Below are 13,896 nucleotides of genomic sequence, written 5' to 3' on the forward strand. Positions count from 1 at the left end.
ATAGAAAGCAAAATTGCGGCGAGTGAAGCAATGCGCAATTTATGTTGATGCTCCATTTGTCTTGAGCAATCGAATTAATTGACACACAAAAAAGTTTACCTCACTGGCGGATACCATTGTTGATAAAAGCTTTTTACGTTGTAGGCCTATGTGTGCAAGGTACAAGTGTCTGCATAGTGTACAATTCATCCAATCTGTGTTGAATGAGCTCCAGTATATAGGCTATTTAACTTCAAACAAACTCACTTTTTTCCCCCACGAGGGAATGGTACCAGTGTGTTCCAACACTACACAGGTTTGGGAACAGATATACATAAATAAAACTTGTTATTTGATTTTTGTTTGGTTGTAATAAAGGGAAAAAACACACACAAAAATTGAAGCTTAATTGATTTCCTCATTTGTTGTCTGGAACGAGTAAGCCACTAAGGAAAAGTCTAATAACAGTTTGATTCCCCCCATAAAAATAAAAGAGAATATAGCACGACCCAACTGCTGCTTGACCCTGGCAAAAGGGGTTCACACCTCTAAATGCAATAGCCAAACTTGGCCAGCGAGGGGCATACTAAAACTGCCAAACTTTGTCAAGAGTCAAGACTTCAAAAACAACTGACCTATACAGCAAAGGTAGGTTACAGCTTCTACAACTAAATTATAACAATTACTTTTTATTTCCAGACAATAATATAAGTGTGTAATACAAAAACACTCGACTGCTTATATATTTTACGCACATTTACATGTACTGCCTCCCCACTGTAAAATAAACAAATACTTTATAATTTTAATTAGACTACAAAAGCTCATTTGGTAGCCTAATCACTATTGATTTATTTTAGCCGCATTATAACAAGAATTGATTTAAATTAGCTGACTATGAAGTTCACGTAATAACTATTACCTTTACCTGTGATAAACCAAGTAGTTACAATTCCCTGAATAACCTGGTAGTTTTGCTGGCCCTTAAATTATTAATAGACAATTAATACAATTAGCAATACATTTTGCAATATTTCAACTGTTACATTATTTCTTGCTGTTTGTTTTATGTTCAATCTCAGCATTTATTTTTTATTTATTTTTTATTTATTTTTTTATAGCTGTAAAAGTGCTCTGTAAAGTAGAGTTGACATAATGATCGGCAAAAAAAAAAAAACGTGATCGATTTTTTTCTTTTGTGTTAATGTAACCTCTGTATATCATTAAGGATGACCATACTGTTTATATAAAAAGGCATGAATAACTCCATCCATCCGATAGCGTCAACCGCAGTAGGAGCAACGGCTCTCATCCATGCGTCAAGTGAAATGCTCAGGAGAAGGTCACACGTCCTCCGGTGTTGTCGTTCCAAAATAAAGCACCAATTTGGCTCAGAGCACTTTTCAAATGAGTTGTGAGTTGTCGCAACGGATCGCTTCTGATTTAGCCACGTTTTTTACTATACATCGAGTATTGTCGTGTTCTCGTTCCAACGGCTTCCAATTATTTTTGACACGTCTGATCTCTTATTGTGAAAAAAGCACATCGTGATTTTCCGGCATGGTCCTTCCCAGCGTTTGGATGAGCAATTGAAACGGAAAACGACTCACGGAGGACGGAGAGCGCATCACCTCGGAGGTTGCTTTTGTCTCACAAAGAGCATTTAATAGTTTTATTTTGTCTCTTCGGTTGCCACCGCCTGGAAAGCCTCTTCTTCTCGTCCAGCGAGACGGAGTGGAGCGGAGTCGCGTAATAAGACGGCGAGGTGAGACTCGTTCCCCTCCCTGATCTTTTTTTTTTTTTTTTTTTTTTTTTTTTTTTAAAGGAGCGTTAGGATGTGGACCAAAATCAGGAGCAGCAGGGACGGCCGTTGAGTAACGTGCGTGTTTTAACATCATTGTCCCTCAGAAGTCCCAGAAGATTTTCTTCCTCGCCTAGTCGCCTCACCTTGTCCCATCTGTGATTCCGAGGCACTAATCACCCCCATTTGGTGAACCCCTCCACCCCCGCCATGGACACCACCACCACCATGCTCCCCCCGTCCAGCCCGTCCTCACCCACGAGCAGCTTCTCGGTGCCGTCAGCGGAGAAGGTGGACGGCTTCGTGCGACGCTCCATCCGCAGGGCGCGCCGTAGGAGGTCCCCCAGCTCGTCAAACTTCCACTACCAGAGCGCTGTGGTGGAGCTTACACCCCTGCCTCTTCTCAAAGGTCAGCCAGCATCCCTGAGAACACAACACACAGAGAATTGCTTTAGAAAATATATATATTTAAAAAAAAAAAAAAAAGTGGGAAATTCATTCATCTTCCGGTGGACACACTGAAAGTTTTCCGGCAAAATGTCTTGATATTCCAAATTTGAGTCTTTTCATGACAAACTTATGTTATGGGAGCCAACACACACCTGCCACCAGTTGGTGTAGTGGTCCCTGGAGAAGTGCATGGGACTCTAAATGTTCACCTTTTTTTTGTTATGGGACTGCTGCGTAGCAAAGCAGGCACATATTACTATCCTAAGAAATCGGGTTTATTATTATGGGACTGCTGCGTAGCAAAGCAGTAGCTTGCGAAGCAAAGCAGGCACATATAACTATCCTAAAAAAATGGGTTTATTTAAAAAAAAAAATGTATTCTTCCACCGATTTTTCCGCAAGAATGCGGCCCGTACCGTAGATCGCACCGGCACAAATGAGGTATCAAACGATGTGGCTCGATCTGACTCGGTGCGGCATTACTTTTCTCGGAATTCTGAGTTACCATGGCGACGCAATTCCCCAAAAAACACCCACAAATCTGGGAAAAAAAGGTCCCATAGGAATGAATGGAGAAAGGGGGGACACAATTACAAATCAAGCAGCTTTTTCCAAGCCACGCTACGCGGGCATACGTTAACCGGCCGATATGAATTTTAGCTCATTTTGTTGCAATTTTTCCCATCTTTAGCTCAGTGTCGAACTTTTTTTTTAAGGAATGTAAGCTCTCCTCCCTGTGCGGGTTCAAAGAGAGTGAGCAAAAGGGAGAAAAATAGCCTTTTAACATTGGTGTGTATTGCGTCTGCTTGAGTGGAGCAATTAGCAACAGAGTGACGAGAGACAAAAATCTATTTCCAAAAGTTTCACTTCAACTCGTCACCATGGCCACAATCTTTGCTCACTAGACATCAAATTCGCACATTTTGTAGTCACAAGGGTCTTCTTTCAGGCAAACTCACTTTTATTTAGCTAAGGTGTCATTTAGTACCTTTTTTTGTCACTTTAAGCGAGGAAAAGTCGAACTTTCTCGCCTATCTTTTCCATGTTAATTTCGCCACCTTTTCTCTTCATTTTTTAAAATCAAAGGTTTTCAACCTGCTCTAATTTTGTCATTTTTCATCCGATTAAAAAGATTAGAACATGCTCGCGTTCCCCAAACCCTTGCCGTTCTAACGAGCCATTTCTAGAATCTGCATCTTGAACCGTTAAGTCGTGAGACTTTTGTTCGAGGTGTGCGTTTCTCTTACAAATCAGTTGAATGTGTGTGCGTGATGTGTCCAACAAGTTAAAATCAAATTTGCCCCAAAATATCATTACAATATCCTTTTTATTTGACCATTTAGGACTGAAACATCTTATAATTAGTAGATTAACATCTGAGCTGTTCACAATGGGTACTCCTGCAAGCCTCTGGCCAATAGTTTTCCGACTGGATTCGGGTTCGAATTTCCCACCCTCTGTCTGCGGATGTGACATCATATGCACATTGTATAGTGAAGACAGGTGTGTGCCGTTTCACTTTTTGGCCACAGGTGGCAGTAGCGATTCGAAATTCAATATTCTGCATTCAATAGCTTTAAGTAAAATCTTGGAATTAATTTAAAACTGAGTTGATTTATTTTTAAACGCTTTAAATCATTTAAATTACTCTCTTATTTTGGCAGCACTATAAAAATACACATATATATATTTTATTAAATATATGAACCTTTATAAAAAAAGCTGTCTCAAGTCACATGACTGAGTTATTTGAATATTTGCTGTACTGAAGATATCAAAAGTCTAAACACCCCTCAAATGCCAGGTTTCATTTAAGCCATAAAATGTGTCACATGACGTCACGGTCAAAGGGCCTATAAAAGCGCTCCCGTTTCCTACTGTTTCCCGGTACGCAGACGCCTCCGCCGCTGAATTCCACGACCTCTTCTGCAAGAAGCTGCAGCAGTGCTGCGTGACCTTCGACTTCCTGGACTGCGTGGCCCACCTGAACGGGAAGGAGATCAAGCGCGCGGCGCTCAACGAGCTGGTGGAGAACGTGGCCATCAGCAAAGGGGTCCTGATCGAGCCCCTCTACCCGGAGGCCATTAAGATGGTACGGTGGCAGAACGCCAGCGCCTTTGCACTCCTCTCTCAGCTCATTTCATCTTTCGCCGCAGATCTCAGAGAACATCTTCCGATGCCTCCCGCCGTGCGAGAACCCCAAGTTTGACCCGGAGGAGGACGATCCCCCGCAGGAGGCTTCCTGGCCGCATCTTCAGGTAGACTCCATCTTTGTCAGGAGGTCTCTGCAAAGCAGAAGACGTCAACAAACGTTGTGCCTCTTTCCTAGCTGGTGTACGAGTTCTTCCTGAGTTTCCTGGAAAGTCCCGATTTCAAGCCCGCCGTGGCCAAGCGCTACATGGACCAGAAATTCATATTCCAGGTGATCTCCTCTCCTCTCCTTCCTGCATGTGTCAGTGTTCCGCAAAGACTGCCACTGCAACGGCTTCCTGTGTGTTTAGCTCCTAGAACGTTTTGATAGCGAGGACCCCAGGGAGAGGGAGTACCTCAAGATAATTTTACACCGCATTTACGGAAAACTACTTGGCCTCCGAGCCTATATCCGCAAGCAGATAAATTACATCTTCCTCAGGTACCGGTCTTCCTATTTTGATCATAAATACCGGCCCAAAAAATAATAATGATAAAGTACCTGTTTTCCAGGTTCATCTATGAGACGGAGCAATTTAATGGTGTCGCAGAGCTGCTGGAAGTCCTCGGCAGGTGAGCACAAAACACCTCTGTCACCCGATTGCTAACATGCAGGCACACGGGCTAGCATTTAGCATCTATGTGGATATCTGAACACAACATGTAGGCAGACAATATAACAATACTCACAGGCATATATTATTTATCCTCTGCGAAGAACGACCAATACGCCAGAATGAGCAGCACAACTGAAAGAGAGAGAATTAAAAGAGATGATTCAATTGTTTTTAATTGTGTCATTGCTCAGTTTTTAACTCATTCCGTGCCATTGACGGCTATATATACGTCAAAAATTAATTTGAACTATTTCTATTAGTTTAGCATTTTTCCCACTTTTGTTAACAAGACTATGAAAACCAAGGGGAAATAATTATTGTACATATATTAAATTTTAGATTAATCATGAGTTAACTAGTGAAGTCATGCAAATTGTAATTGCCTGATGCCCCTAATTTATAATAAACTTTTCTTATTTTCTTTTTTCTTGTTTTTAAAGAAGGAAAAAAAAGAAAAGATTATTTAGAAGAAAAAAAATTACCTCTTCTTTTTTCTTTTTTTTTTAAGAAGAAGAAGAAAAGATTATTTAAAATTAGGGGCGTCAGGCGATTAAAATTTGTCGTAATTAATCACATGACTTCACTAGTTAACTCACAATTAATCACAAATTTTATATCTGTTCTAAATGTACAATATTTTTTTGAAAAAAATGCTAAACTAATAGAAAGAGTTCAAATGAATTTTTGACGTCTATAGCCGTCAATGGCAGTGAATGAGTTAATAAGTATAATTTAAGAGCTTTTTTCATTTAAAAAAAGGATACAACAGATTAATGGCATTTCCATTCATTTCAGTGAGAAAGATGATTTGGGTCAAAGAATGAATTAAACCAAGAAACCATTGTACTTGATTTTTGGGAACATTTGCTCAAATAAGGTCAGGTCAGTATAACTGCAAAAATCCATTTTCAATGGGGACGAGGGTCGCGGGTGACGTGAGAAAAACGTTGGAAGCCGAGGTAGAGGGATGAGTCACGCGAGGAGCGAGAGGCTGGCAGTCATGTTGCTGGTAACGGAGGTATTTATAGCCCCGCCCACACCGGCAACAATGAATGAAGGAGGAAAGACGGATTAGATGACGTCATGTCATCATAAAGGGGTGGAGCTCCTGTAGGAATGGAAATCCAAGGATCTCTTTTTAGTAGTGATAGACCGATATTTCAATAAAAACGAAATAGTGTCAAAATTAAAAATAAAATAAAATAATAATCTTAAACATATAAAGAATTGACAGCTTTGTTTGAACATTCCAACAAAAATTGCAGGGAGCTTAATTAAAAACTAATCAAGTAAATAGTTCCCTAAAGTTTTCCAAAATGTCAAAATAATTTCATGATTTAAATTTTTTTTTTAATAAAATGTACATAATTGTTTTTAGAAAGTGAACATTTAAATAGATCCATAAATGAAAAGTTCCTGTATCTCACTGAGCGGCAAATGTAACTAATTTGGGGTTTTGTCTGAGTTCGTAAAAGGTTTCAAGAGATCTTCGCAGTGAAAAATTGTCTGAATATGTTCAAAATGTGTTTACGGCAAGTAAAAACTGTCTGTGAACATCTTACAAATCCTGATGAAAACCCTCAATTTCGCGAGCATTCACCACACAGATTCGTCAAAATGCCAAATATCGGCAGCGATAATCTTTCAGTGGCATGGTGAGAGGAAATGAACATTGACTGAATTTCTCTCCCCGTGAGTTGAATGCTAATTTTCACTTTTGTGTCACCCGCCAGCATCATCAACGGCTTTGCTCAGCCCCTGAAGGCCGAACACAAGCAGTTCCTGGTGCGGGTCCTCATCCCGCTGCACAAGGCGACGTCTCTGTCCGTCTTCCACGCGCCGGTCAGTCACGAGCCCAACTCGGGTCAGATGAGTCCGAGCCCATTCGTCGGTCACCGTTCGCTTTGAGTCATATTTGCTGCATGCAAACGTTTTCCTTTGTCACATCGGGTCACTGGAATTTTGGGTGATACCACTGGGACGCCACTAGATGGCAGAGTCGAGTCACACATCCAAAAAGCATTGCTTCTGTTTGAGTCTCTGTTTTTGTGGTTTTGCCTGTCGTGTTGAAATTGTCACACCATTTGTTATACAAGTCAGTGCAGTTTGTCAATTGCACCTCTTTTGACATTTCGCCTCCCAGTCCTCGTACCAACACACACACACACACACATTCAGACTTGTTTGGACCACCTGACAAGCTCAGGGGGAGTTTTTTCTGGCAATGCAAAGAAAAGTTCAAATATGAGTGCAAGGCCTTTTAAATCATATTGTCAGTGACTCAATAAGCGCTTTGAGTATAATAACGGTCACGGTGTTGTTGGAAGGCGAGACGTGTGTAATCTGTACAGCGACGTCACTCCCAGTCAGGAAGAGAGCTGCTCAGTTTGTTTACAGCGTTCCCACGGCGGCGTGGATTCCAGAAGAATTGCTCGAAATTGTACCTGTGAACTTTTTTTCCCCTTCTACGTTCCCCGTGGAATGATTCTGGAAGTGCGTTTTTTCCGGAACTGAAATCATCCGCAAAGGGCGTGTTGGATTATTTGTTTGGTAGCTGCCGCTGCTGTGTTTACATCTAAATGAGCTTTCTCTTTAATGAAAGTGCGCCGGGTGCAAACTGACACCTGAAAAATCCGCCTTCTTTGGAAGTGCTCCGTAATCCGTCGCCTAACAACGACCCTCCCGTTCCCACAAAAGGCCGTCTTGGCAACGCGATCCAAACGTCGTGTTTACCCCACGCGGGCTTAATGACTTAAGACTTTGAACAATACTTGAAATAACTTGACCCGTCCTCGCGTCTGTTCGAACCCTCCCGGCGCTTTTCTCTTCTCCTTTGAATTGCGCAATGTCGCGTGACCTCATCGAATGAAAAGCGGAGCAAGCCGTGCTGTTTGTGTGCTTTTGCTCCGAGTCCAATGTTGTCGGGCACAAGCGCCGTGGCGACGCGACCGGGCGAACGCGAAACGCGCGCGCACATTTTTACATTAACCGCTGTCGAAGAACTCGGTGACTAACGCTGACAATTGTGTGTCTCCTTCCATCACAGCTGACCTACTGCGTCGTGCAGTTCATTAAGAAAGAGGCCGCTTGCACCGAACATGTAAGTTGGTGTACGATTGTTCAAAATGAAGCTTAAGTAACGAGTAAATTACTCGAGTAAACGCTGGATATGGGAAATGCACGCGCCCTTGTTCAAAAAGGGTCAGGGGGATACAGAAAGGATGAGACCAAGGAAAGTCATTTCAAAACTTTTCCCATTTCCTGTGTGGCACTCATTAAACCCAATTAAAGTTCATCTGTTGTAGTAGACTTTTCCTGATTTTTTTGTTTTTGTTTTTTGCTGTCTAATATTTCATAAACTGTGTTAATCTGTGTTAGTAAAAAAAACTATGTAAAAACCTACTAGAACATCTGAGATTTGGGGGTTAATCACTTTTAACTCAATCACTGCCATTGACGGCTATAGACGTCAAAAATTCATTTGAACTATTTCTATTAGTTCAACATTTTTCCCACTTTTGTTAACAAGAGTATGGAAACCTAGATTTTTTTTTATTGTATTAGAACAGATATAAAATCTGTGATTAATCGTGAGTTAACTCGTAAAGTCATGCGATAAATTATGATTAAAAATTGTAATCGCCTGACGCCCCTAATTTTTTATTATCTTTTCCTTAAAAACAAATTTATATAAAAAAAGAAAAGATTAATAAAAATTAGGGGCATCAGGCAATTAAAAATTGTAATCGTAATTAATCGCATGACTTCACTAGTTAACTCACGATTAATCACAAATTTTATATCTGTTCTAAATGTACCAAAAAAAATCTCGGTTTTCATACTCTTGTTAATAAAAATGGAAAAATAAAGTTAAACTAATAGAAATGGTTCAAATTAATTTTTGACGTCTATAGCTGTCAATGGCAGCGAATGAGTTGAATGTGGCAAGCATGTGTTGACTGCCATTTAACATATTTGAATGTGATTGGTTGATTCTGAAAACAATTTCTTCTATAGGTCACATTAACAGTGGAATAAGTGATAAAACCATGAATCCTGGTCTTGATTTTTCATCACAAAAAGCTGGCATTTGAACAGGGGTGTGTAGACTTTTTATACCCACCATATGTCCTTTTTTTTTTCTTTCTCAGATCATCAGAGGGTTGCTCAAATACTGGCCCAAGACGTGCACGCGGAAGGAGGTGATCATCCTGAGCGAGGTGGAGCAGATCCTGGATGTCATCGAGCCGTCTCAGTTCGTCCAGGTCCAGGAGCCGCTCTTCGAGAAGATCGCCGCTTGCATCGCCAGTCCTCACTTCCAGGTGAACGACTCCATCACCTCCAAACTGGAAGCACACGAGCTGCCATTTTGCCACTTGCTGTCGACTGGAAATGGCGCCACGGTTGCTCAGCGCTCAGCGGTAATGGCCGACCGCGACGGCTCGCCTGTTTCATGAGTTTGGTCACGTGACCTTTGCGGGATGAGGCGCGATTGGTCTGGTCGTTACCTGATCCCCGAGCAACTGTGATTTCACGTTCAGTCGACAGCAAGTGGCAAAATGGCCGCCCCCTGAGATGGATAATAAAAACGGTTGGATTTTGATGCTTTATATATATATATTAGGGGTGTCAGGCGATTAAAATATTTAATCGTAATTAATTGCATGACTTCAATAGTTAACTCACGATTAATCGCAAATTTTATATCTGTTGTAAATACAATTTAAAAAAAATCATACTCTAGTTAACATAAAAGTGGGATTTTTTTTTTTAACTAATATAAATATGGCTGCATCTTTCAGTTATTGATACAGTAATTTCATAATAATTCATAAGCTTGAGTTAAAATAAAAATAAAAGTACTGTACTGTAAAAAAAAACGAGTGCAATATTGATTTGTGTTGAGGACATTTTTCTGCCACTAGATGGCATAATTGCACTTTGTGATTTTTCTTTTTATATTAAGAGCTATCTAATCTTTAATATGAAGTAACTTGTGAAATTCTCCACATTTTTAAAATGGTAAAATACAACTTGACCCCAGTCTCCACAAATATATTGCATTATTATTACATTTATTACTGCTACATTTTGACGTGGACGTGTCTGCTGCGTTTCCCCCCAGTAAAGGCTTTCCAAGAAATCGTGCGTTAAAAAAATAAATATTAATAATTGTGGCGCTAAAGGAACTTTAAATGAACTGAAAATCAACGCGCAAATTGAATGGGATTTGACACCGATTGCTAGCATTAGCCTGTAGCGATGTTGAAAACGACTCTAAAGAATGCCCACGTGTGCGTCAGGTGGTGGAGCGAGCTTGTTACTTTTGGAAGAACCAACACATCATGAGTCTGATCTGTCTGAACTGCCACGTTATCCTCCCGCTGGTTTTTTCAAACCTGTACACGTTTTCCAAGGACCAATGGAACCAGTAGGTGGCGCCGCACACGGATGTTTGTGTTGAGCTGTGAATTGGGGGCTAACCTAACCGCGTTGGCCGCGCAAATGTCTGTCTGCCCCCCCCCCCCCCCCCCAGACCCATCGTGTCTCTCGTCTTTGACATCCTCAAGACCTTCATGAAAATGAACAGCGATCTGTTTTTACAACTTGCGAATTCCTACAAAGCGGAAAAACAGAAGTGAGTAGAGATGTATGTGGTTACGTGGTTTGGCGTGGGTGGGGCATTTGGGGGTGTGGCCCCGTCCTCATGCGCGTGCTCTGCTCAGGGTCACGGAGCGGGAGACGGAGCACGCCGAGCTGTGGCGACACCTGGATGAACTCGCGGGAGCCAAGCGCGGCGAGGAAGGGGACCAGCCGAGCCCCACGCAATGGTCAGAGGCCGGGGACGGCGCCACCTAGTGCCGCCCGCTACTGCCATTGACGGTGTTTTATATATTTGTATCATTCTATATACATAACGTGTCTGTCGTGTTTGATGAAAGAAACTAGTGTAGCAGATAAGATGGCGGCAAAAGTGCAGGAATCGCACACACCTTAACCACCTCGGGGGGGGAAAACAACTGGATGCCGGCGGCTCTTTTATTCTTTGATTTGGTGGCGGTGCTAACCATGACACTTTAATGGGGTGCGAAGGGGATACGTTTTATTTATTTTATTTCAAACAAGTTGACCTTTGACTTGAGCAAATGCACCTTAAGTGTGCTTTCGTCCATCTTACTTTGGCAATACTCGCATTATATCATTTGTTCACATTGCCTTAAAGGTACTTTACCTGTAAATCAATTACATGTGAATGATTTTTGCGTGACTGAATGATTTTGTTTATTTTGTACTCTGTGTGTGTGTAAGTGAGAGAGACAGGGTTTACATTTGAATGTAAAGTGGAAAAAATTGATTGTCTTTTTTTTGTTTTTTTGTTTTTTGTTTTAACAATCTACCTGTCAGCGAAAGCCTTGGTCAAAAATATTTTCATTTAGTCACAGTGCAAAAAAAAAAAACACCCAGCCAAGAAAGCAAGGGGGTATTTGATTGATGCTGCTGATTGTCTCCAAATATGTATTCATGTTGCCAAATATCTTGATATATGCAGACTTTTTTATACATATATATATTTACTTTCTTTCTTTCTTTCCAAAGAAGTCTGACTGAATGATGTTCTGAATGCATGACACGCGGCAATCGGTCACAATTTGTTTGTTTTTTTGTTGTCTCCAAGAGTAAACGGCTGGAAAATATGTTTTGGGTGTGGGATGGGGGTGAAGTCGGATGTAGAAAGCTTACGGTTACGTTAACATGACATTACACTTCACTTTGACAAAACAACGCTGTGTGTGTGTCTTGTTTTTATGAGCAATGTCTTATTTGTTCTATTTTATGAGAGCGTGTTTATTAAGGCCCGGGCAGTGATATCAGGTGATATTAGCCCTTTTCAAAAATAATCACAAACGTCCCAAGTGTTGCCGATTAAACGCTGATATATTCTTACTTTCTCATGAATCAGTACTCGGAATGTCATCGCCCGCCCCTTTTACAGCTACATTTTGTAGAGAAGGAGAACAAAATAGAACACAGTAAAAGCACCACGTTCGTACCAGGAGAAGGGTTTGGCTAAGTTTCGACATTTGCATGACTGTAAGATGTTGTTCTAAGTTTCTAACGTTTTTCCGGCGTCTTCCCTGCTAATGAACCAAACACGGCAGGACATGATTTCAAGCTCGTCTCTTTGTATTTAACTCTTTTTTTCCCCCAACAAGTCCCCTTTTTTCCTCGAACGAGGATCGCTCGGTTGCACCTCTCTCTCTCTTTTGCGCTCTTGACTTTGCGCAGCACACAAAACACTCCAGCATTTGAAAATACAATGCCAAAATGAATCATTCACAAAACAAATATTAGTCAATTGCAAGTAAATAAAATAAACATTGTTAAAAAAAAAAAAAAAAAAAAAACGTGTTACAACTTCAATGTTAATTGATTTTTTTCCCCCTGCCAAATGTAGTAATCAGCTTCGATATATATATAAATAAATAAAAACTTATTAGTCGAGCCCTAGTGGTAGGTCTAATTATTGTTATCCCTTATACCTTCAAAACACGAGAGAGAGAGAGATGTTATATATAGGCCTACTCAAGTTATCTTTGTTTTAAAAAAAAAGGGGGGGGGCGATCATCAGATCGTGCAGGTGTACCTAATGTAGTGTCCACCAGTACAGAGATGTGGCATGCATTAACGCACATGCACGCGTTGAAGTTAAGAAAACAGCGTATAGACGGACTATCGGTATTTTCCAGGGAGAGAGTCTCCATTATTGTCGCTTCGGGTCTCTCGTGTGGCATTTTAATTGTAATTACGATGATGTCAGAGTGTCCGTCCGCCCGAATGACTTTCTCACACTGAAAAAAAAGGGAGGGGGAAAAAAACAACAAAGACGAGCCTTCCAGCTTCCATTTCACTTGCTTGTCGCACGAACGGAGCCGCACGCGTCCCGACCCTCGCCAGAAGGTAAGACGCCAAAGGTGAGAGCATTTTTCTCTTCTTACTTTTAGTCAAAAGTAGACTGTGAGGTTGTATTTGGATAATAAACTGTGGTGTATGTTGCACCATTGTAATATTTTTTTTCTTCCAATAAACTCAATCGAACATCTGTCATAATTTCTAATCTGAGTTCAAATGATTTCACGTAAAACATTTATTTTCTTATAGTCACTTTAAAAGATCGACTTACTCGGAAATACCTTGCTGCAGCAATTCCTCGAGTGTCCACCAGAGGGCCTGCGTGTAACGAGCGTGCATTTGTTTCCCAGCATGCGCATCTTTCCTCCGCTCCTGCTGCTGCTGCTGCTCGTGCTCGGCCAGCGCGCGGCTGCGATGCGCGTCGCCGCCGAAACGACGGCACTGCACGGCTTTCGCGGCTGCGCAGTGCGAGAGTTCACCTTTGTGGCCCAGAAGCCGGGGTGCAAGGGGCTGCGGGTAACCACGGAGGCCTGCTGGGGGCGCTGTCACACCTGGGAGGTAAAAGGAACGCCACTTAAAACATATGGCATAATTAAACACAATGTAAAGAATTTAAACGTTTTTTAATTGCTTCACCTTTTATTAAAAAAACAACAACACAGCTCTTATTAATGGTTGCTGACAGCGCCGCCCTGCTGGAGGGCGGCTTCCATTACATATAATGGTACTTTCCTGTTTTGCAGAGGCCAGTGCTGGACCCCCCCTACATCCACCGGCATCACCGCGTGTGCACGTACGCACTGACCCGCTATGCGAGCGCGCGGCTGCCCGGCTGCCAGCCCGGCATCTCGCCTCTTTATCACTACCCGGTGGCTGTGCACTGCCACTGCGCCGTGTGCACAACCCTGGACAGCGAGTGTGAGAGCTTCTGACGGCTCATGCCCATCA

The 13,896-nt window shown here is 41.7% G+C and overlaps 2 protein-coding genes across 3 annotated transcripts; both read left to right on the forward strand.

The window, feature by feature from the left end:
* The first annotated feature begins 1,551 nt into the window (after positions 1-1,551).
* On the forward strand, positions 1,552-11,820 carry ppp2r5b (protein phosphatase 2, regulatory subunit B', beta). Of its 2 annotated transcripts, XM_086060041.1 has the most exons (13): positions 1,552-1,744; positions 1,888-2,189; positions 4,126-4,322; positions 4,387-4,488; positions 4,560-4,652; positions 4,732-4,862; positions 4,934-4,993; positions 6,771-6,879; positions 8,084-8,137; positions 9,189-9,359; positions 10,341-10,468; positions 10,574-10,675; positions 10,764-11,820. In XM_086060041.1, the coding sequence occupies exons 2-13, from the start codon at positions 1,991-1,993 to the stop codon at positions 10,894-10,896; spliced, it is 1,479 nt and encodes a 492-aa protein (XP_085916167.1). In that variant the 5' UTR covers positions 1,552-1,744; positions 1,888-1,990; the 3' UTR covers positions 10,897-11,820. The 2 variants fall into 2 exon arrangements, with proteins under 2 accessions (XP_085916167.1, XP_085916166.1); XM_086060040.1 differs by having other exon boundaries at positions 1,552-2,189.
* Positions 11,821-12,946: 1,126 nt separating this feature from the next.
* Positions 12,947-13,880, forward strand: gphb5 (glycoprotein hormone subunit beta 5). The gene is made up of 3 exons (XM_086059569.1): positions 12,947-13,010; positions 13,299-13,506; positions 13,692-13,880. Exons 2-3 carry the CDS (start codon positions 13,300-13,302, stop codon positions 13,878-13,880), a joined length of 396 nt encoding a protein of 131 aa, XP_085915695.1. The 5' UTR covers positions 12,947-13,010; position 13,299.
* Positions 13,881-13,896: the final 16 nt, after the last annotated feature.

Source organism: Leptonotus elevatus, chromosome 17, assembly GCF_054856555.1.
Source record: "Leptonotus elevatus isolate MCC_2025b chromosome 17, RoL_Lele_1.0, whole genome shotgun sequence".
Classification (NCBI taxonomy): Eukaryota; Metazoa; Chordata; class Actinopteri; order Syngnathiformes; family Syngnathidae; genus Leptonotus; species Leptonotus elevatus.

Bases quoted from the DNA above. Each gene is read 5' to 3' on its own strand.
- ppp2r5b (XM_086060040.1), top strand. From the start codon at position 1,991: ATGGACACCACCACCACCATGCTCCCCCCGTCCAGCCCGTCCTCACCC. The intron at 4,653-4,731 runs GTGATCTCCTCT...CTGTGTGTTTAG, and splicing joins ACCAGAAATTCATATTCCAG to CTCCTAGAACGTTTTGATAG. The intron at 4,863-4,933 runs GTACCGGTCTTC...CCTGTTTTCCAG, and splicing joins ATAAATTACATCTTCCTCAG to GTTCATCTATGAGACGGAGC.
- gphb5 (XM_086059569.1), top strand. From the start codon at position 13,300: ATGCGCATCTTTCCTCCGCTCCTGCTGCTGCTGCTGCTCGTGCTCGGC. The intron at 13,507-13,691 runs GTAAAAGGAACG...CCTGTTTTGCAG, and splicing joins GGCGCTGTCACACCTGGGAG to AGGCCAGTGCTGGACCCCCC.